This window comes from Mesoplodon mirus, assembly GCF_964341445.2.
Source record: "Mesoplodon mirus genome assembly, chromosome: 3".
Taxonomy (NCBI): Eukaryota; Metazoa; Chordata; class Mammalia; order Artiodactyla; family Ziphiidae; genus Mesoplodon; species Mesoplodon mirus.
Genome location: NC_138978.1, coordinates 173,621,984 through 173,642,918, shown reverse-complemented (window position 1 = coordinate 173,642,918; position 20,935 = coordinate 173,621,984). Strand labels below are relative to the sequence as shown.

At 34.6% G+C, this 20,935-nt stretch overlaps 1 protein-coding gene across 7 annotated transcripts in view; it reads left to right on the top strand.

Annotated features, from left to right (window-relative positions):
• DCAF6 (DDB1 and CUL4 associated factor 6) overlaps positions 1-20,935 on the top strand; it is a 165,587-nt gene that overhangs the window by 74,525 nt on the left and 70,127 nt on the right. For 4 of the 7 annotated variants that reach the window (XM_082614240.1, XM_082614239.1, XM_082614238.1 and 1 more), the window contains exons 8-10: positions 5,738-5,831; positions 7,381-7,500; positions 8,866-9,132. In XM_082614240.1, the coding sequence (XP_082470366.1) occupies positions 5,738-5,831; positions 7,381-7,500; positions 8,866-9,132 (481 nt within the window). Of the gene's footprint in view, positions 1-5,737; positions 5,832-7,380; positions 7,501-8,865; positions 9,133-18,377; positions 18,549-20,935 lie in introns of all 7 variants that reach the window. The other 3 variants (XM_082614236.1, XM_082614235.1, XM_082614234.1) reach the window with 1 other exon arrangement.

Below are 20,935 nucleotides of genomic sequence, written 5' to 3'. Positions count from 1 at the left end.
GGTTTTTGTTCTTTTAATTTGGTTGCACCGGCTCTTAGTTGCGCCTCCAGGTCTCCTTAATTGCGGCACGTGGGCTCCTTAGTTGCGGCTCATGGGCTCCTTAATTGAGGCACACAGGCTCCTTAGTTGTGGCATGCAAACTCTTAGTTGCAACATGCATGTGGGATCTAGTTGACCAGGGATCAAACCTGGGCCCCCTGCATTGGCAGTGCAGAGTCTTATCCACTGTGCCACCAGGGAGGTCCCTACAGTGTCCTGTGTTTAATCACTCTATTCTTTGGATTACAAACGTCTTTTGAAATTAACCATTGCTTTTTATTAATTATCAGTGACTTTTAGGTATTGGTCCACTTCTTCTTAATGAATACATTTTAAAGGTACTAAAGAACAATAACAATTTTGTAATTCCTATGAGATGCAAAACTAAATCCAGTTCTTATAGTTGCAGGTTGAGAGAGCTATAAAATTAGAAAAAAATCAAGGTTACTTTATAAATGTGTTTTTGGGATTTTAAATTTGGCACTGTGTTTAAGTGAATTAGGAAATTGGTGAAGAAGAGGGTATGATGGCTTATGAAACAATTTTTGAGTTTATTGGTCTGATTGAAAATGTGAAATCTGCTCTGTCATTTTGTTGTTGCTATGTAATTTCCTCTTGAGATAATGCGCTTCAGTAGAGTTACAGTCATACCTTGTGACTGTTACAGAACGAAAGAGTTGGAAATGCAGAAACATTTTAAGTGAGCCAACCAGCTCTTATCCCATAGAATACTTAGCCTAAAGATGTTTATATAATCAGAGTGAAAGAGGCTTAATTATGAACAGTTGGTTTTTTTGAACATGTTTTTCTCAGTATTCTTTCTTGAATTAACTAAATTAAGAAAAATAATTCTGAAAATGAATTAAAATTTAAAAAATAAATTATCCTTATTGTAATAAATGAAATAATTCACAGGTCTATATAGAAAAAGAAATTAACAACCTGTCCTCCTCTTAATCTTGCCATTTTTTCTTTCAGTGTTTTATGCTAAATCCTTGACAGTAATGTTCAGACAAACTCATCTCAGCTCACCAAATATTTACTGGGTGGCTACTATACTGCATACTATACTAAACTTTAGAAAATCAGGGATGACTGTAACAAAAACATGATCTCTCATTCAGGAGTTTACAAATAAATAAATAAATTTATAAAGGAATAAAGTTTATAAATAAATGTGTGAAACTTAAAATAATAGAATTGTATGTAAGTATTATGTTCTATATAAGTAGACCAAAAGAAGGAATAATTGTTTTTGACTGGGAATGTAAGAAACACTTGAGCAGGGTTTTAAAGTATGAATAAAAGTTTAATATATGATTTTTTTCTTATGTTTTCATATTTTTATATTTTCTTAACTTGTAGGGGTCTCTTTTTATTTCCTATATTATTTCCTTTGTCCTCTAATAATTTGTCTTTCACCCCCGCCCCTTTTTGTTTTGGCCACGCCTCTCGGCTTGCTGGCTCTTAGTTCCCCGACCAGGGATTGAACCCAGGCCTCTGGCGGTGAAAGCTCAGAGTCCTAACCACTGGACTGCCAGGGAATTTCTGTTCCCCTTCTTTATTTAGCATATTCTTTTGTCTTATTCAAATTTTTTCCACTTCTCATTTTCCTTTATTTTGGTATTCCTTTTTCCTTTTTATTGTCTTTTCTTTCTTTCTGTTTTTCTCTCATATCTTTTTGACATTTCCCCCACCTACCTAGCACATTATTGGGCTGCTTTGTTGAAGCCAATCTCTCATTCTCTCCTGGTCCCCATAATTTATCCCTAAAAGAATTGCATGTATCCCCTGCTTTTTGAATGTTTGCTTCTATATATTTTGCTTTTACTAGAGACCTGCTTAGTACCTGCTTTCACTAACTAAAAAATCCAAAGAGGATTTTTGCTTTTACAAAAAAAAGGGGAAAAGCGAAAATGGCATTTGGCGTTTGTTTGCAGTGTGCATCCTGAGCAGCAAGTGGCATTACCAAGCTCCTTCCCAGTGAACTATACTCGACGTGTCAGCATCAAACTGCCATAGCTTTGAATTGTGTCTCTGTCTCAGCCTCAAGCTGTCGTAGCGTTGAATTGTGTCTGTGAGCATCTGTGCTGTTATCTCAGTTTATTCTGTGCATCCATTAGCAAGATGTGTCCTAAGGTAATTGCTTCTTCATTTTACTCCATTTTGACTTATGAAAGTTTTCATAGGAACATTCTGCTTTCAGATAGTAGGGGAAACCTGTATCCAAAATCTGTAGTACTGCTTCCCACTCTACTATTAATACTCTAATCCAAGTCATCAGCATCTCTCCTCCTAGATTATTATGGTAGCTTTCTTACCAGGTCCCTGCTTTCATACCCACCCCCTCCAATCCTTTAGTTAGCTACACAGTAGTCAAAGTAATCCTTTAAAACATAAGTCAAATCATGCCACTGTTCTGATCATCCACACTCCAAAAGGCTCCCCACCTCACTCAGAACAAAACTGAGGTCCTTACAGTGGCTTCAAGATCTTATATCATCTGGTTCTTGTTACTTCTACTGCTCTCTCCTTTATTTACTCTGCTCTAGCTACATCTACTTACTTGTTTACTCAGACAGGCTAAGCTACCTTATGGCTTTTGCATTTATTTTGCCTGATATGATCTCCTCTAGATATCTGGATTTCTTTTTCCTTTACTTCTTATAGGGCTTTTCCTATGTTCCCTTCTCCGTTAGATCCTACCTTACCACATTATTTAAAATTGTAACCCTTAATTATCTGGTACTACCTATCACCCTTTTCTATTGATACTTTTTTTTTTTCTGTAACACTTAACATTTTCTCTGTATATTTTACTTTTTAATTTCATGTATGCTATAAACTCTGTGACATTGGGAATTTTTGTATGTTTTGTACATTGATCTTTCCCCAATACCTAGAGTAGTACCTGACACATGAAGGGTGCTAAAAAAATTTTTATTGAATGACTGATTGAATGAATGCCATATCAATTACAGAATTCTTGAGTAGGTTATTTCGCATATCTCAAAAAATCAAACTTAGGACTGTTTTTAACTTGAAGATCTTGTTGCAGAAATAGTTGCTGAGGTTATAACATCAGTTCTTTGCCTGTATAATATTAAAATTTCTCTCTCGTAACCGTGGAACAGAGCTCTTAATTCTAAGTACAATTTATATACAGGGTGAGGCTCTCTCTTTCTGGAAATGATTATTTGTCTGAGATTTTAGATAACTACCACACTAGGCATCCTCTAATCTTCTGATTATTCTTTGTCACACTTGTGACTTCCTCTGCAGATTTTGTTATTCTCAGTTGCTTTTAACCATACTTACACATAACATGGATTTTGTGTGGTCTTTTTTTTTTTCTGTTTCCTTTGCTGAGGATGGAGACTTTTTTTCCCCCATTTTCCTTGTTGCTTGGTATGTATGGTTTCCAGGAGCAAATAGAAAATTTACAGCTAAGCTGTCACCAGATTTCTATTAAAACCTGCTTAATCGTGAAAGAAAAAAGAATCAATGAATGTTATGTTAGAAAAAATAAAAGGGAGTGACCCACAGGATGGGAGAAAATGTTTGCAAATCACATATCTGGTTTATGATTTAGAATCCAGTATCCAGAATATGTTATATAAAGAACACTTACTACTCAACAATAAAAAGACAAGTATCCTAAATTAAAAAATTGGTAAAGGATTTGAATAGACATTTCTCCAAAGAAGGTATACAAATGACCATTAAGCACATAAAGAGATGTTCAACATCACTAATCAAAACCACAGTGAGGCACCACTTCACACTTACTAGGTTGGTTAAAATAAAAAAGTCAATGACAGTTGTTGATGAAAATGTGGAGAAATTGGAGCCCTCATACATTGCTGGTAGGAGTATAAAATGGTGCAGGTGTATTGTAAAACAGTTTGTCAGTTCCTCAAAAGTTACGTATAGAAGTTATCATATGATTCGGCAATTTCCCTCCTAGATATATACCCAAGAAAATTGAAAACAGGTCCCCGTAAAAACTTGCCCATATGTTCAGAGCAGCATTAGTCACAGTAGCCAAAAAGTGGAAAGAACTCAGTGTTCATCAACTGGTGAATGAATATACAAAATGTGGTATATTCAAAAAGTGGAACATTATTGAGCCATAAAAAGCAATGAAATACTGATATATGCTGCAGCGTGGATGAACCTTGAAAAATATTATGCTAAGTGAAAGAAGTCATACACAAAAAGCCACATATTATGTTATTACACTTATATGAAGTGTCCAGAATAAGCATATCCATAGAGACAGAAAGTAGATTAGTAGTTGCCAGGAGGTGAGTAGAGGGAGAAGTGGGGAATGATTGCTGATAGGTATAGGGTTTCTCTTTACGGTGATGAAAATGTTCTGGATTAGTGTGATACAAGTAGTTGCATAGCTTTGTGAATATACACCACTGATTTGTCTACTTTAAAAGGGTATATATTATGGTATGTGAATTATATCTCAATAAAAAGATGTTAAAATATAATGGTTAAAGGCAGTGATTAAGAGTGTCAGATGCCATAGACATCAAATAAAATAATCTCTGAAAGGTGCTGTTTGAATTGGAAATTGTTTTAATCATTTTATCATTGATCAGTGAACTTAGTCGTTGATCATTCACTGGTGATATTGGTGAGAATGAATTCAGTGGGAAAATGGGAACGTAAGGTTGACTTCAGTGAATTGAGAGAGGAGCGGTAGATAAAAATAGAATGAATATAGACTTATTTTTAAGAATTGGGATATAGTTGTTTTACAATGTTGTGTTAGTTTCTACTGTACAATGAAGTAGAATTCCGTGGGCTATAGAGCAGGTTCTCATTAGTTATCTATTTTATACATATTAGTGTATATATGTGAATCCCAGTCTCCCAGTTGATCCCTCCCCCCAGAATATAGACTTTTTAAAAGAGGCTTGACAGTAAGGCTTCAGAAAGCATGAGAAAAGAGTGTAGCTGGATAGAAATATGAAACTGAGGTGTTCTGTTTATTAAAAATGATAAGAACCTTTAGCATACTGTGAGGAAGAACCAAGAGAGAAGAGATGAATGTAGGTATAGAGAGAATAATTGTTCAAGGAATGAAATAAAAAGCACAGATCTAGATTAAGCTTAAACAAAACAAGTGATCTATCTCCTGAGAAAGATTGGAAGGAATTAAGAAGTAGATATAGGTAAGTTGTAGAATTCAGCTGAGGAAATTGATGTCATTTCTATAGAACTGACTTTATTTTCTCTGAAGTAGGAGGAAAAGTTAATAGTTGAGAATGAGAGCCACAAGGCAGGGTTGGAATAGGTACTGGGGGAGAACCAGAGAGCAAATTGTCAATAATAATAATAAAATAATGATTACTTCTATTGCCAGTTAGGTATTTAGGTACTTTACCTAGACTATATCATCATAGTAGAAAACTTAGGCTCACTGTAGTTAGATAACTTTCCTCTTGTCAGTTGGAAAGTGATACAGGTAGGATTAGATATCATATTTACATGATTTTAAAGTTGCATTCAAACTTTAGGTTGAAGATAATAAGTACAGGCTGTCAACATCAATGGATATGTATGGCTATCTTTCATAGTTTGATTAGCATCTCAGTAAAGGAAGTAAGAAGATGGAAAGAATCTATTAGACTTACAGTGTGCTTTAAGAATTGAGCAAGTGAGTTTTCTCCTCATCTTTTAGTTACGACAGCCTCCAGTTAAGCGTTTGAGACTTCGTGGTGATTGGTCAGATACTGGACCCCGAGCAAGGCCTGAGAGTGAACGAGAAAGAGATGGTAACTATACTTTGGTCAGCTTTTTAAAAATATGGTATTTAAAAATTAATATTTTAACTCGTTTCCATTTTTTTCACTATTATAAGTGATGCTGTAACAAACATCTTCATACATATCTTACCATACTTGTGCAAGTGTATCTTAGGACAAATTCCTAAAAGTAGAGTGTGTGGGTCACTGGATAATTACATTTTAATTTTGATAGTTATCAAATTACCCTCCGAAAAGTATGCACTATTTTGTATTCCCACTGAAAGTGTAAGAATGTCTTTTGCCACAAAAAACATTGGGTATTATCAAATATAGTAATTTTTGCCTTTGTATTTGATATAAAGAGTAATGAAAACTCCCAGTTTCCAATCTGAGAGTTTTATAAGAGCACATAAAGAAATTGATTTTTCCTCCTATCAGATGCCTTTGATAAGCATAAGAAACTACTATTTTGGGAGTGTTAAGATGGCACACTTTTTTTGATACAGAATTTTTTAAAAAAATATTTATTTATTTATTTATTTATTTGGTTGCACTGGGTCTTAGTTGCAGCAGGCAGGCTCCTTAGTTGTGGCATGCGAGCTCTTAATTGTGGCATGTGAACTCTTAATTGTGGCATGCGTGTGGGATCTAGTTCCCTGACCAGGGATTGAACCCGGGCCCCCTACATTGGGAGTGCAGAGTCTTATCCACTGTGCCACCAGGGCACAGTGGATAGAAGTAATGTGTGTGATTTTAATAAACGGATCTATAGCAAAAATCTTATTCTAATGATTTCTGAAATCTTTTAAGATCAAAAGCATATTTCCCAATATATTATTGTTGGTATTATTTAATATATTTTAAAATATAAAGCTACATTATATAAAGGTAATAAAGCATAAAATAAATTCTGTTTTCACAGAAAATTCAAAAACAAATGATTTCCATTTTAAATTATATGATTGTAAAATAGAATTGTCACAGTTTCAATTTGATGTGATACTTAATTTGAAAATGTCCTTAAGAAAATACTCGTATATTTGAGGGGAGACAAGAGGGGAGGAAAGAGATAAATAAAAAATTTTCTGGTTTCCGTTAGTTTCAATTATGTGGAATTTGCAGTAAATGATGATAAAAATAAATTCAGTTTAGGGAAATTTAAGTGAGAGGGCAAACCTTCAGTTGAAGGAAATTTAAGTGAGAGGTCAAACTTTTCTTTCAATCTGTTCGACTTAGAATTCATGAGCCCTTCCTAGCTGTCTGCTCTTAGAACTAAAGATGTGGGTTGGGGTAGGGGTGGTAGTGTGGAAGTACTTAAGAATTGGCAAACATGTAGGAGATGTAAGTCCTGTTCTTGAGGAACTCAAAATAGAGATGGAGAGTCATTCATGTAAACATTTACTATAAAATGTGATGATAGCCCTAATAGGTTTATATATACATTCATATAATTTATTTAGGCAATTTGATTTTTTTAAAATTGCTTTCATTTTAAAGCCTTCAAATCAAGGTTTTTGCATTAATGAAAGATCCTGACCTATTCCTAAATCCACTGACAAGACCTGTGTTGTCATAGGAGAGCAAAGTCCCAACGTGTCATTGATGCAGAGAATGTCTGACATGTTATCAAGGTGGTTTGAAGAAGCAAGTGAAGTCGCACAAAGCAATAGAGGACGAGGAAGATCTCGACCCAGAGGTAATTTTTGTTATTAATTAAAGTTACCAGAAAACCTGCAAAAACTATTTATTGAAGTCAGTTTTATTTATATCATCTAATGTATACCATGTTTTATATCTTTAGTAATCATAAGGTTCTTATTGTATTGTGTGGAGCAGTAGAGAACAAAGGGTATTTGGTATAATTTGCTCCTCTAGACCTAGCCTTAATTTTTTGCTTTTCTCAGAAAAAGTAAGAGAGTCTGATATCCCCTATTGTAAATACTTTTGTATGTGCTCTGAGGAGGGATATAGATAAAACTCTTTAGATAAGTTTTATATAATTAAATAGTTTCTTCTTTTGGTTACTTATATACAATGGCTGTCAATTTCTGTTTCTAGTGTTAGCCGACCTGTTTTCATATTTTGGTTCACTACTTTCCAGCTTTGTGGTCTTTGGCAAGTTACTTATCTCTGTCAAAAATCAGGAGTATGAAAGTTAACTCCTAAATGTTTTAAGTCCCAAAATGAAAAATTCTATTGAATTTCATCCATAAATGGTTCTTGTTAAATTCTGCATACAAACTTAAAAAAATTTCTTAGACTGTGGATTTGCTTAAGAGTTATTATGTTTGTGCTTAAATTTAAACTAAGAAATATTGAAATCAAGATGATTAAAAGAAAAATTTTTATATTCTGTAGTAGTTGGATCTTGCAAGACATGAACTTGATTAGTTCATTCTATCTGTCTTTTAATAATATAGATTTGAAGCAAAATCAAGGAAATTTTTAATGTTTATTGAGTATTCTTAATTATTCCTTTGCAGATAGCACAAGGCCTAGCACAACACATGGTAGACATTCAAGCCTTTTAAAATCATGACTGCATCATGTTATTTTAGTGGTTAAAACGTTACTGCTAATGAAATGGAATCAGGAACTTAATCTTGTTATGACCTATTTGTACCTTTACTCTTGTTAATAAAATTTTTTTATTAAATATTTTACCAAGGACATTATGTTACAGAGTAGAAATATATTAATATAAGTCCATTATCCTGTTATCCAGCTATTAAATCAGAATCATCATCTTCAAACTTAAGGAACTAGACATTATTTATAGGAATCTTTCAAGCTGTTATTTAGCTTTGTGTAAGTCAAGCTACCATACTGAGCATTTTGCTTGAAGGGTTGATTATTATAACAAGAATGTGCCATAGGTAGATTTTTTACCCCTATTAATTAGCCTGGTGGGTGCTTTTGATATCCTGAAATAATCTGTTTCTCTGTGTGTGTGTGTGTGTGTGTGCGCACACACACACGTATTTCTTGAACATATCTCTAGAGTAGTTGGTTTTGGAAAGCATTTAGTATTTGAATTTGTATTACGATGTGTTTTTTGAAGGTGGAACTAGTCAGCCAGATGCTTCAACTCTTCCTACGGTCCCATCAAGTACTGATTTGGAAGTGGGTGAAAATGAAACTGCTATGGAAGTAGACACTCCAGCTGAACAGTTTCTTCAACCTTCTACATCCTCTACGATGTCAGCTCAGGCTCATTCAGCATCATCTTCTACAGAAAGCCCTCATTCTACTTCTTTGCTGTCTTCACCAGTCAGTGAACAAAGGCAGTCTCTTGAGGCATCTGGACACCATACACATCATCAGTCTGGTGAGGATGTTACTCTTTAAATAGGCTATGGTTCATCTGATGATTTCTGATAATGAAAACTTCTTTTTGGGCTATTTTGAAAGATACTACATCACATCAACTTATTCTTGCTGGAATAAATGATCAAAATAACATGTAATATGTGAATGTGTAACTTAAAAACAAAATTCAAGTATGCCTCACTTGCATGAATTTTAGTAAATAGCAGGAATCTTCAGTTTACACAAGACAGTTCTTTAAAAAATGTAAGTACCAGCAGATAGTGTTTTGACATAGTTTAATGCACTTGACTTAACAATTATTTTTATAGACAATTATAGACCAAAATATCTTTCTTAAGCTTTTTTGGTTGTCTGTGTTAAAGTGATAGTGAAAATATAGCCCTGATTATTATTAGATCCATTGTATTTATGTTTTTTTTATTATTTTTCCTCAAATCATGACATACTTTTAATACATTCTTTATGATGAATTTTATGTGGTCTCTTGTCAACAATGTATACAATTTACCAAAAGAATTACTTCTCCTATATTTACATGAAGAAATTATTTTATCAAATCCTTGTCTTCTTGGTATTTGATGTTAGTGAAAAAAATCAACTTCTAAATTCTGTTAAAATTGTGTTTTCCTCTCAATATTACAACTCCTCATGTTCAAACACCTCACCCCACCCCCAGCTATGGAATGTGCTAGTGTTTACATAATAATCTTTAGCAGATATATCTGTAGTTTACTTGACATTTTAAATATATACATGTAATTATAATAACCAACAAGATGTTCATTCATATTTTTCTTTGAGTTTTTCTAAGGAAGTATATTCCTCGATATATAATCAAAAATATTAGCGACTAAGGATACATCTGGCAGGGCTCAGCTAAAGCCTATAAAAAAAAATTCCTAACAGCTTAACTGCCAAGCCGTCACTTTATTCTTGCTTCTCTGAAATCTGATGCCAGATCACCAAATATGGGGTGTTTTAAATTAAGCACTCTTTTATCCGTATATCCCATTTTTGGTAATTCATTTTCAGTTTCTATGGGAATAGAAGCCAGACTCAATTATGTAGCTGTTAAATAACACTTGTGTACAATTTACCTATAATAATAACCTAAAGATGAACTATGAAATTAGATTTTCCATATTCTAATTGATACAGCATTTCAAGTTATGGGAAAATAAAATATTTTGGAGGGTTAAGGAAGTCTGGACAGAATCATTTAAAAGTTTGCTTTTCAAAAGAGGTAAAATTGGTAAAAACAAGGCTTTTTAAAGTGATAGCATTCTTGGGAATAGTCTTAAAGATTCTGATCAATTATAAGTTTGGTCAAAACTTAGCAAGAAGATTCCCTATCTCATGTTCACGTTCCACTGAATCTTAACTGATTCCAATTGTTTCTTAAACACGTTTCTGAGTAAGCTGCTTAGTATGGAATTTCATTTTTCCTTTTTGTCATAGATACTTAACACATTCTAATACTACATTTGAAATTACTAAATCCATTTTAATATTTGATGTAAGTATTAAATACTTGAATACTATTTCTATTTCATTGAATCATTGAAATAGAAAAAAACATTTTTGTGATGATCAAGCAACATTGAACATTACTTGACACTTTTTGTCTATACATTTTTCAAAGAAACATAGGAGATACTTTTAACTGGTAGGTTATGGAAGGAATTTTGGCTGACTAAACTATGGAAAATTGGAATATTTCCATGTTACCAAGACAGTATTGCTGTTGAGGAAGATGATTTGATATTAGATGTAACATCTAAAGATTATGTCTGTGATTGTTTTGACAATAGGCCTTTCATAATCCCAGAGTTTAGCATTTTAACAATAAGGACTTAATGCTCTTTATGTTTTTTTTTCTCAATCTTTTATTCACTTCTAAGTCCAGATGGGTTTGTGGATAGTAGGAATTATCCATGTAGGTGGGAGTATCATCCTAGAGCCATGATTTCTATTATTGCCTTGCATAGAGATGGAGAAAACAAAAAATATGCTTCTTGCCTTGCTGTGGATACCTCTTTATGTAAATGTTTGTATCTTTCATTCAGGTCCCTTGCATTTCCTCTGTCACTTTTACTGGACTGAGGGAGAGGGACAGTGGGAATGTGAAGACTTGCCTGGCAAAACTCCATCTCTGAACCTAATTATTTGCCTTCTCTTAGTCTACAATTGAGTCACTGATAGTGAAGAAATTCATGACCACAGATTTCATTGGTGCTCTGCGTTAAAGCAGTCTTCCAACACTGTTGCTCAGCACCTAGACAGAATGTCTGTTTCACACCTTCATGTCTCTCAAACTTTTAGCACCGCCCTTTACCCTCATCCCACCCCCTAGCTTATAACCTTCTTTCATTCACAGTGGGGAAAAAAAGCGTTCACTTTCCTACTTTTGAATCTCCCAACTTTCCAGCATCTATACTCACATTGTCTGTGACAGAAGCAGTCCCATTTTGGGAAGAAGTGTATCTGCTCCTAACAAAAGCTGGCCAGTGCATCTCTTTCCAGCTTCTCAAGGACTTTGCTCCTTCTCCTGCATCTTTATTATTCCTTTTCTACTGAATTTTTTCTTTCCACCTCAAACATGCTCTATAATTATCTTCTATCTTAAAAATATCTCTTAACTGTCCCATATTCCCCTCCAGACTCATGTCTTTGCTCCTTTTATAATCAGAGTCTTCAAAAGAATAGCTTACATATACTGTCTCCATTTTCTTACCATCTTCTACTTATTTATCAACCAACTCCACTCTGCCTTTTAACCTCCTTTTCCACTGAAACTTTTTGTCAAAGTCACCAGTGACTTCCATTTTGCCTGTTTTAAAGTATACTTCTTTGTTCGTACTTAGTATATTTTTTAATCCAGTTGCATTTAACATAGTCTGTCACTTCTTTTTTGAAACATTTTCCTTTTTTGGCATCTATGACACCACTTTTGCCTACTTACTCTTATTAGCAACTCTGGCTGGTTTTCAGTAACCATTTTTGGTATTTCTTATTCTATAATTCTCAATATTTTAGTAAAACCCCTAGTCTGTGCTCTCTTCTCTACATGTACTCTATCCCTGGTTAATTGCATCAATTCCCATAGCATTTAATATCTCCTCTAAGTTGATGATTCCCAAATGTATATTGACAATCTGATTTTCTACCCTGAGTTATAGACTCCTGTGTCCAACTGCTTATTTGACTTCTTTTTGGTTATCTTTGTACATCTTAGGTTTAATGTGTCCAAACTGAAATTTAATTTATCCTCCTATCCTTTCCATCTCACTAATCTCTTTCATCTTGGTCATTTCATATCTTAGTAAATTGTAACTACTGCTCATGTGCTTATTTTAATGGCCTGTGAATTACTGATTCCTTGCTTTCCTTCGTGTCCCACACCCAATCCATCAGCAAGTTCTGTTGGTTCTGTGTCTAAAATATGTTCTGCATCTTTCCATCTTACATCATTTGTTGTCCACTAATTGATCTCTCTTCATTTACTTTTGTTCCCTTAAAATTTATTCTCCATGCAGCAGCCAGTATGAGTATCTTAAAATGTTAAATCAGATTATATAGTTTTGTTGTCTAAAAGCCCTCAAAGACTTCTAATTGCATTTATAAATATAAATACAAGAGAAAAAACTGAAACTCCTTACTGTGGACCTAAAAGAACCTATATGGCTGGGCCCTTGCCTGTCTCTAGCCTCATTTCATACCACATTCGCACTTCCTAATGATCATTACGCTCCAGCTGTACTGGTTTTCTTTCAGTTCCTTGAATGTGCCAAGTTTTCTTCTGCCTCTTTCTTTTGGATTCTGAGTCTTTGTACTTACTGATCTCTGTACCTGAGAAGCTCTTCCTTTTTTTTTGGTTCTCAGCTCAAATGTCACCCAAGGGAGGTGTTTGATAACTACCGTAGCTAGATTCATCTTCCTTTCCTATCCTCCCTAAAATTTTATTTTCTTTTATATAGCCCTATTTATTTCCTGAAGAGTACTTATACAATTTGTAATTATTTTATTTTTTATTCATTTGTTTATGCCTTATTTTCTCTTATTGGAAAATGCTCTCATAAAGACAGAGGTTTTATTTATCTTGTTCTACGTAAGCCTCTTTTTCTTCCAAACAGTAGTCACTCTTTGACGATACTGTTAAGACTGTTATCTTTAAGCTACTATAACCTATATAGAATATTTAGCTATGTTATAGTCTTTATAGTTTCAGTCCCATTTCATTCATTCTGGATGTTTCCAGTAGGCTCCACAAATTTTATGATACCTAGGGAAGATGCTGTGAATGGATATCCAGCCATTTATTGCTGTTGGATCCATTATTTGCCCTTGGCTGTCCAGACCACATAAGACTGAATAGATATTTTTTCTTACTTCGTTCCAGAAATATTTTATGGAATTACTTTAAAAAATCATTTTGATAAATGATAAAATCAAGACAGAAATATGGGTAGGAAGAAAAAATGGAGCCACAGTGAGGTGAATATATAAAATGCATACCTGAAGAATAGTGTATCTAGAGGGAGCCACAGAGTTGGCTTTGGGTATAGTAGCTGAATTAGGAAGATAAAATATACTAAAGTGGAATTTGAAGTCAGTTGGTAGATCTTTTTTTTTAATTTGGACATCTTCACCCTTCGTATTCTTGAATTCTATTTTCATTCACATAGACCATTTGAAACTACATTCTATATGCATAACTCAGAATCTAACATTTTGATTCTTATGTTATACATGGTCTTTTCTTGAATATTTAACAAAAGACTGTGCCTTTGAAAATATGGTTATAAGATTATCTATTTAAAAACCAGATAGATATGACTGTGAGCTGAAACTATATAGGTTAAAATGAAATCTTCATAGTTTTATTTATAAAAAGTACTTCAAAGTAACTATAAAATATTTTTTTCTTTCTTAGTAATGCCTATCAGACATCACTTTTAGTTGTTTCTTTTTTTTTTTTTGGTACATGGGCCTCTCACTGTTGTGGCCTCTCCCGTTGCGGAGCACAGGCTCCGGACGTGCAGGCTCAGCGGCCATGGCTCACGGGCCCATCCGCTCCACAGCATGCGGGATCTTCCCAGACTGGGGCACGAATCCGTGTCCCCTGCATCGGCAGGCGGACTCTCAACCACTGTGCCACCAGGGAAGCCCTTAGTTGTTTCTTAAACTAAGTCTAGAAATGTCTTCATTTTGTGTGTTATCTGTAATTTTTTTCCATGGTAAGGAGCTTCTTATAATGAGAGAGTGTTAAATGAGGCACTCATTCCAGTGTGTTATAGTTTAATTGCCTACTTTGGTCTTACTTTAAGAAAGAGAAGGTGGTTTCTTTGGATTGGATGGGGATATCAGTACATACAAAACTCAGTTTTGGGGGCTCACCTTGAGAAGTGAGTCACCTAAAGGATCCATGTGTTTCTAATTAATGGACCACTCAGACCATGAGAATTGAACTTTTTAAAGATAGTGTTTCATGGCTTATGCGTGGATTCCTGCTTACTTACAAATTACTGTGTCTGCTCAGGTTTATACATTTATTTAGGTCCTTTCATAATCTTTATAGCTGAATTGAGCTCTGTAGAAAAATTCCTGGGGAATTAAGAACTCTGTTATATGGCATAGCAAAACAAACCTTTCAAAGCCCAGATATTCAGTTTATAGTTTCCTTAAAGGGGATCAGGATCTAGTCAGATGAGATATAGGCAATTTAGAGATTAGAAACAAGTGGAAATATTAGGTTAGTGACTTCCACTTTGGGGAAACTAAAGAAGAGATCAGAGGAACTTGGAAGTCAGTAAAGGAGTGACCAGTTCTAGGAGAAAAAAAACACAAGGATCACCTGGACAAAGTAGCAAGTTGGGAGTGGGGGACAGTTGATAGCAAGCAGATAAAGTACCACCAAATTAGATATAAAAATAATCCAGTGTCCAGGACAAAAGACCCTATGTATTGGAAGAGAGGCAGGACTTGAGGTTAGAACCAAATGGACCTTTGTTGGGTCAACTATAGTTTATTGTTCTTTTCCATCAGTGGGAATTGTCATTAGGGAGACTAGCCTAGAGTCTTTCAGAAAAAAACAAGAAGAGCAAGGTCAGTAGTTTCAGGAGATGAAAGTACAAATTTCCCATTAGCAGTTCCTGACTCATTGTTGAGAATTGTTTTGTTATCGTTTTTAAAATTCAACCCAAAGGTATTCAGTGTATTCACTTTCGATTTTGGCTAATGTTAACAAAAATTAGTTCTCCAAGCATTTATTCATATTACAAATTATATATGTTTGTATATATATTTTTAAAAAGATGTAATGCGGATGTGTCTTATGTGCCTTTAATACTTCAAACTGCTAGCAGAACTATTTGTTTAGACTGGTATTTCTGCTTGGAATTTTTAATTCAATATTTGCCTTTCCTAGTTAGCTGCGTGATGACTTCTTTCCCTAGCCTCAATTTTTTTTTTTTTTTTAAACTTGGTTGGGGAGACATACAACCAGTCTTCAAGTAAGCAAACACGTTCTTCTTTGAAAAGCACTGGGAGCATTGAATTAATGGTTCATGACATTATCATAACTAAATCTTTTTTTTTTTGTAACTAAATCTTAATTTTCCAAGTTATAGAGCACCACTGCTTATATTTAGAGCCTGCTATTGATTTGCTACATCACCTAGTGGGTCTAGGATGGAGACTCATATCCCCGTAAAACCTTTGGCAGTGCAAGAGAGAGGGTTTGAAACAACCAGGAAGTTGGGTGAATTTTTTGTGATTTTTTTTTTTCAGTTTTCTTAGCAAAACTTGACATATCTGTAATCTCTCTCTTTATGGTAATTTCTTTTGAAGTATAAAATGACAAACTTTATGACTGCATAATAATGCTTTATTTTATGTTGCTAAAAGTGTTACTACTATGCTGACAGTAATGATGGGATATGTATATACCTAAAAAGAAGTCACTATACTATTGAGCGTCACAATTTATTTGTTAATGAATACTATCCTACTTGGTACTGGAGAATTTTCTAGGAGGAACTAGCAATGAGAGACTATGATGACACTTGAATTGTTAAACCTTAACTGCCAATTGAATAAAATTCTTTATAAATAGGGGATATGGTAACAAAAGGTTAGTGTCTCTGGCATGATTGATTCTGAAACAAGAAACCAAATTTTACACTCTTATAATCTATATAAAAGAGGCTGAAAGTTATTTGGTTTTGTATAATTTGCTGTCAGTGTCAGTGAGAGAAATTCCATGTGCTCCCTCCATCAAATCTACAACTAATCTCTGCTCATATACTCTGCCTCCTCTTTGGTTAGAGTGGATGACATTTTTATGCACCTATCTAAAGCCAATCCCTCCTCTTATCCACTGTAATTCACCTCCTTTGATCTGCTCAAGGACATCATTCCTGCATTTGCCCACTTCTCATTCATTATCTTTCTTCCTCCTCCCAATTAAACATTGTCCATCAGCATGCAAACATATGTATTATCTCCCAAACTAAGCCAAACAAACCTCCCTTGATTCTGTTCTCCCACCAACAATCAGCCGATTTCTCTGTTCCCCACTGGCAGCAAAACTTCTAGAAGAAGTATATATGCTTTGTCCCTCTACTTCTTTACTTCCCCTTTCTCTTGAACCTGTTCCAGCCACGTTTTGGCCCCTGTGACTTCACCGAAATGGCTCTTGTCAAGGTCTTCTTTGTGGTTAGTTCCCGGTCAGTATCTTTTTCATTGTATCAGCAGACACAACTGCTTACTTTATCCTTCTTGACACACTTTCATCACTGAGCTTACAAAACTTGGCTCACTCAGTTCTCCAGCCTCCTCACTGGATTCTCCTTACTCTTCCTGTTCTTCCTTCTCTTAAACACTGAAGTGGCCCAGAATTTAGTTCTTAGACTTCTTTATTATCACTTACTCTCTTAATGTGGCTTAAAGTAACATCATCAGTGACATCCAGGTCTACTGGTGAATTCTAGACTATTACAGTGAGTCAGTTTCTCCACTCGGATATCTGTTAGTTCTTTTCTTCCCTCTAATACTACTTGCTCCTTCTCTGTTCTTCCCATCGCACTAAATGGCAACTCCATTTTTCCTGTTATCTACACCAAAAACTTTGGGATCACTCTGCATCCAAACTATCAGCAATTTTTTCTGCCATTACCTGTAGTATATATCCTGCATCCAGATATACGTCCTCCTCTGAACATTAGTGCTTGCTCTTTCCTTTGCCTGGAACACTCTTCCTCCAGAAAGCCATGTAGTTTACTCCCTCACATTCTTGAGGTCTTTGTTCAGAAATCATCTTAGGAGGAGAAGCCTTCCCTTTTGACCATACATAAAACAACAACCACTCCCCCACAATCTTCATCACCCTGACCTGACCCTGCCCAATTTACTTCATAACAATTATCCCTACTTGACACAGATAAATGCATACATGTATATTATATATGTGTGTGTATGTGTGCAGTGATGTCTGTTTTCCTCTCAGAACAAATGAGTAGGGACTATTTTTTTGTTCAATGTTTTATTTATCCCCAGAGCCTAAAACAGTGCCTCATACCTAGTAGGTACTCAGTATTCTCTGCAGAATTTCATGTTATACTGTTTTTATTTTTTATCTGTGACCCCTGCCTCAGATAAAGTTTAAGCAAATGTTAAAGATTATGTAAATATTTTTCAGCTCAAAAGAAAAAGTAAATGATAATTCCAACATAAAAAGAAACATTTTAGCTGAAAAATATAAAACTTTTACTTTTTAAAGGGCTCTCTACTAATAAATTTCAAGAGTTATTTCCAAATGCATAACTTTTTCATTATCTTAATTATTATTTGATTGAAATTAGTAGTTTTTGTATAAGAGTAAATGAGATAACTGATTTTTTCAATTTTTCTTAGTATTGTAAAAAGAGATGCAATTAGGAAAGGAATGTTCAGTTTTAAATGTTTTGCTTATGGAAGATTTTACTTTCATTCCATTTAATTACTTAAATACTCTTAGAGAACTCTATGTGTCTAATTCATAGTTAAATAGAAGCATTTGGGTGTGTAAGTATGTATAGTTTATCATAATTTAATGATCAGTAATTTTTTGAGAAATTTGTTTTTAGTATTCCTCTATGAGACATGTGTTTTATTTATACCCTTCTGTCTTTAATGTATAATCAGATTCTTACTATGTTCTGTTTTATTACTATCTTTTCACCTTTCTTTTCCTATCTGTGTCAGAATTTCTAAGGGGGCCTGAGATAGCTTTGCTCCGTAAGCGCCTGCAACAACTGAGGCTTAAGAAGGCTGAGCAGCAGAGGCAGCAGGAGCTAGCTGTGCGTACCCAGCAACAGCCTTCCACTTCTGATCAGTCTTCTCGTGAGGGCTCTTCACAGGACCCTCAGGCTTCAGGTTATTAATGTCAAGTGTCCTTAAGCAGCTGGTAGAGTTGGTTTTTTAACACTGCTGCTGTGTAATAAGATGCTTCCCTTTTCCCCTTCCAAAGAAAGCTGATGCGCTTGCAGCTTTTCCCGCCGTTTCTTGCATATGGTGAAATTTACCATCACATGGCTAGAGGGACAGATTGGCAGCAGCACTTGTTAGAGAGACAAATATAAAATAGTCCATTATTTTATTTGTAGTTTTAGAGAAGGGCAAATATTTATTACTTTTATGGCTAATGAGATACTATGTAATAATCCAGTGAACTTAGAGCCTGCATTGGTAGTTCTATTGAAATTTCCTATATGCTGAGATGATATCTGTACTTATGGCTCCTAGCTCCTCTTCTTTTTGTTTTTGCTTTGAAAGTTAACCAGTATTTCTATTCCCATATAAACCCAGTAATGCCAGATTTTAGAATTATAATGTCGTCTGGCCGTTCTAGCATGCTGACTCAATCATCCCCTTCTGTAATTCTTTGAAATTTTTCAATATTTGCTTACTTATTCCTCCTACACATAATCAACTTTCTGGTATACAGGGCAGCAAAAATATTCCAGTTTTTTGTTGTTGTTGTTGTTGTTTTTTTTTGCAGTACGCGGGCCTCTCACTGTTGTGGCCTCTCCCGTTGCGGAGCACAGGCTCCGGACGCGCAGGTCCAGCAGCCATGGCTCACGGGCCCAGCCGCTCCGCGGCACGAGGGATCTTCCTGGACCGGGGCACAAACTCGTGTCCCCTGCATCGGCAGGCGGACTCTCAACCACTGCACCATCAGGGAAGCCCAATATCCCAGTTTTATGTTCCTGCTTTTATGTGATAAAACTCTGATAAGACAGTAATAATCTGTGCCACTCTCTTTTTCATTGAGTGTTTTAGTGGCTCAAGTTTTTTTTTATGGCCAAAAAGCTCATAATGCTCAATAAACATTTGTTGAAAGAATTAGTGAAAGATATCGCATAAAATAATCTGTCAACTTAATTCTTTCAAGATGGATAGTAGATACTGTGTATCCTGTACTATAGGTACTATAGTAGGTTCTATCATACTAACGAGATTATACTACTTTGATACACTTTGTTTTGGCACCCTAAGGAGTGATGAGTTGGGAATTAATCACTTTGAGAACTCTGATTAAATTACTTGGAATTAATCTGTGTATTGGTAGAACTGGACAACCTCCACTTTATAAATATCTGTTCCACTAAGTGCTGTGGTAATAAAAGCATATTATATAATACCATGGTGAAATAAAATAGATTTAAATAACTGTAATATAGGTGTGATGTTTGGAACAAATTATGGACCTGATTTTTAACTTAGTGTTATATTAATAGAGAGAATATCAGTCAAGCAAAGAAGATGTCTCTCTCCCTGTTTTTTTTTTTTTTTTACTCTAGAGAACTCTTTTCCTGTACTTAAAACTAACAAGAAAGTTTGATTAGATTACAGTTGTGACATTTAATAATAATACATTTTGCTATGATTTTGTGCTGTGTATAAAACTCTAGCTCATAACAGTAAAAATACACAACATATAAAACAATAAGAAGGAAGATAAAATATCCCTACATGTATAAATATTTTTTAAATACTGAAATTTAGCAGATAACAAACCAAGTATTAAAGTGAATTTGAGTATAAAGCAAAACTGTCTACATTATCAGTAGGGAAATGTACATTGTGGACATTAGGAAAATATTGACACTCAGTCTTTATATCTAGTTTATCAACTTGAATCAAAGCAAGTTCTTTTTAGAATCAGAAAGCTTTAGGGTGATCATATGGTCTTTGTAAAATAAGATGCTGTTTTCCCAAGTCTAAGTATCATTCTTATTAAATAGTGCCTAGTTTGATAACCAGTATATTTTAAAAAGCCAAAGTTGAGTTAGATGCCTTGCCAGTTTTGAAGCTGAGAAGCATGTTATCTTAATTTTGTTATTAAACAACTTACTTGGGCTGCTGAGGCTGCCCACGTGGACCAATATTAGAGGCCCTTAGTGCTGTCACTCAGTGTATGTTGCTCCCTTCACCTACAAGGTGAAATACGTCATCTATATCATATGCTTTTAACATAACATTCGTATGAGACCCCTAGTAAGTCTAACCTGTAACATGGCCTGGGTTCATTTGTTAGTGTTACTTTTATCTTATTCTGTCCTCACATGTTAGGAACACTATTTGGTAATTTAAAGCTTTAAGAACAGTTAAATAATGTATTGTTAGTTTGTTACAAAGGACAACTAATAAAGTATATATATTTTGTCCATTTAATAAATTTTGGATGCGAGGAAAGATGAGTTGACTTAATGCAAAATTCTTCATTTCAGAACATTCAAATTATAAAAATACAGAATAGG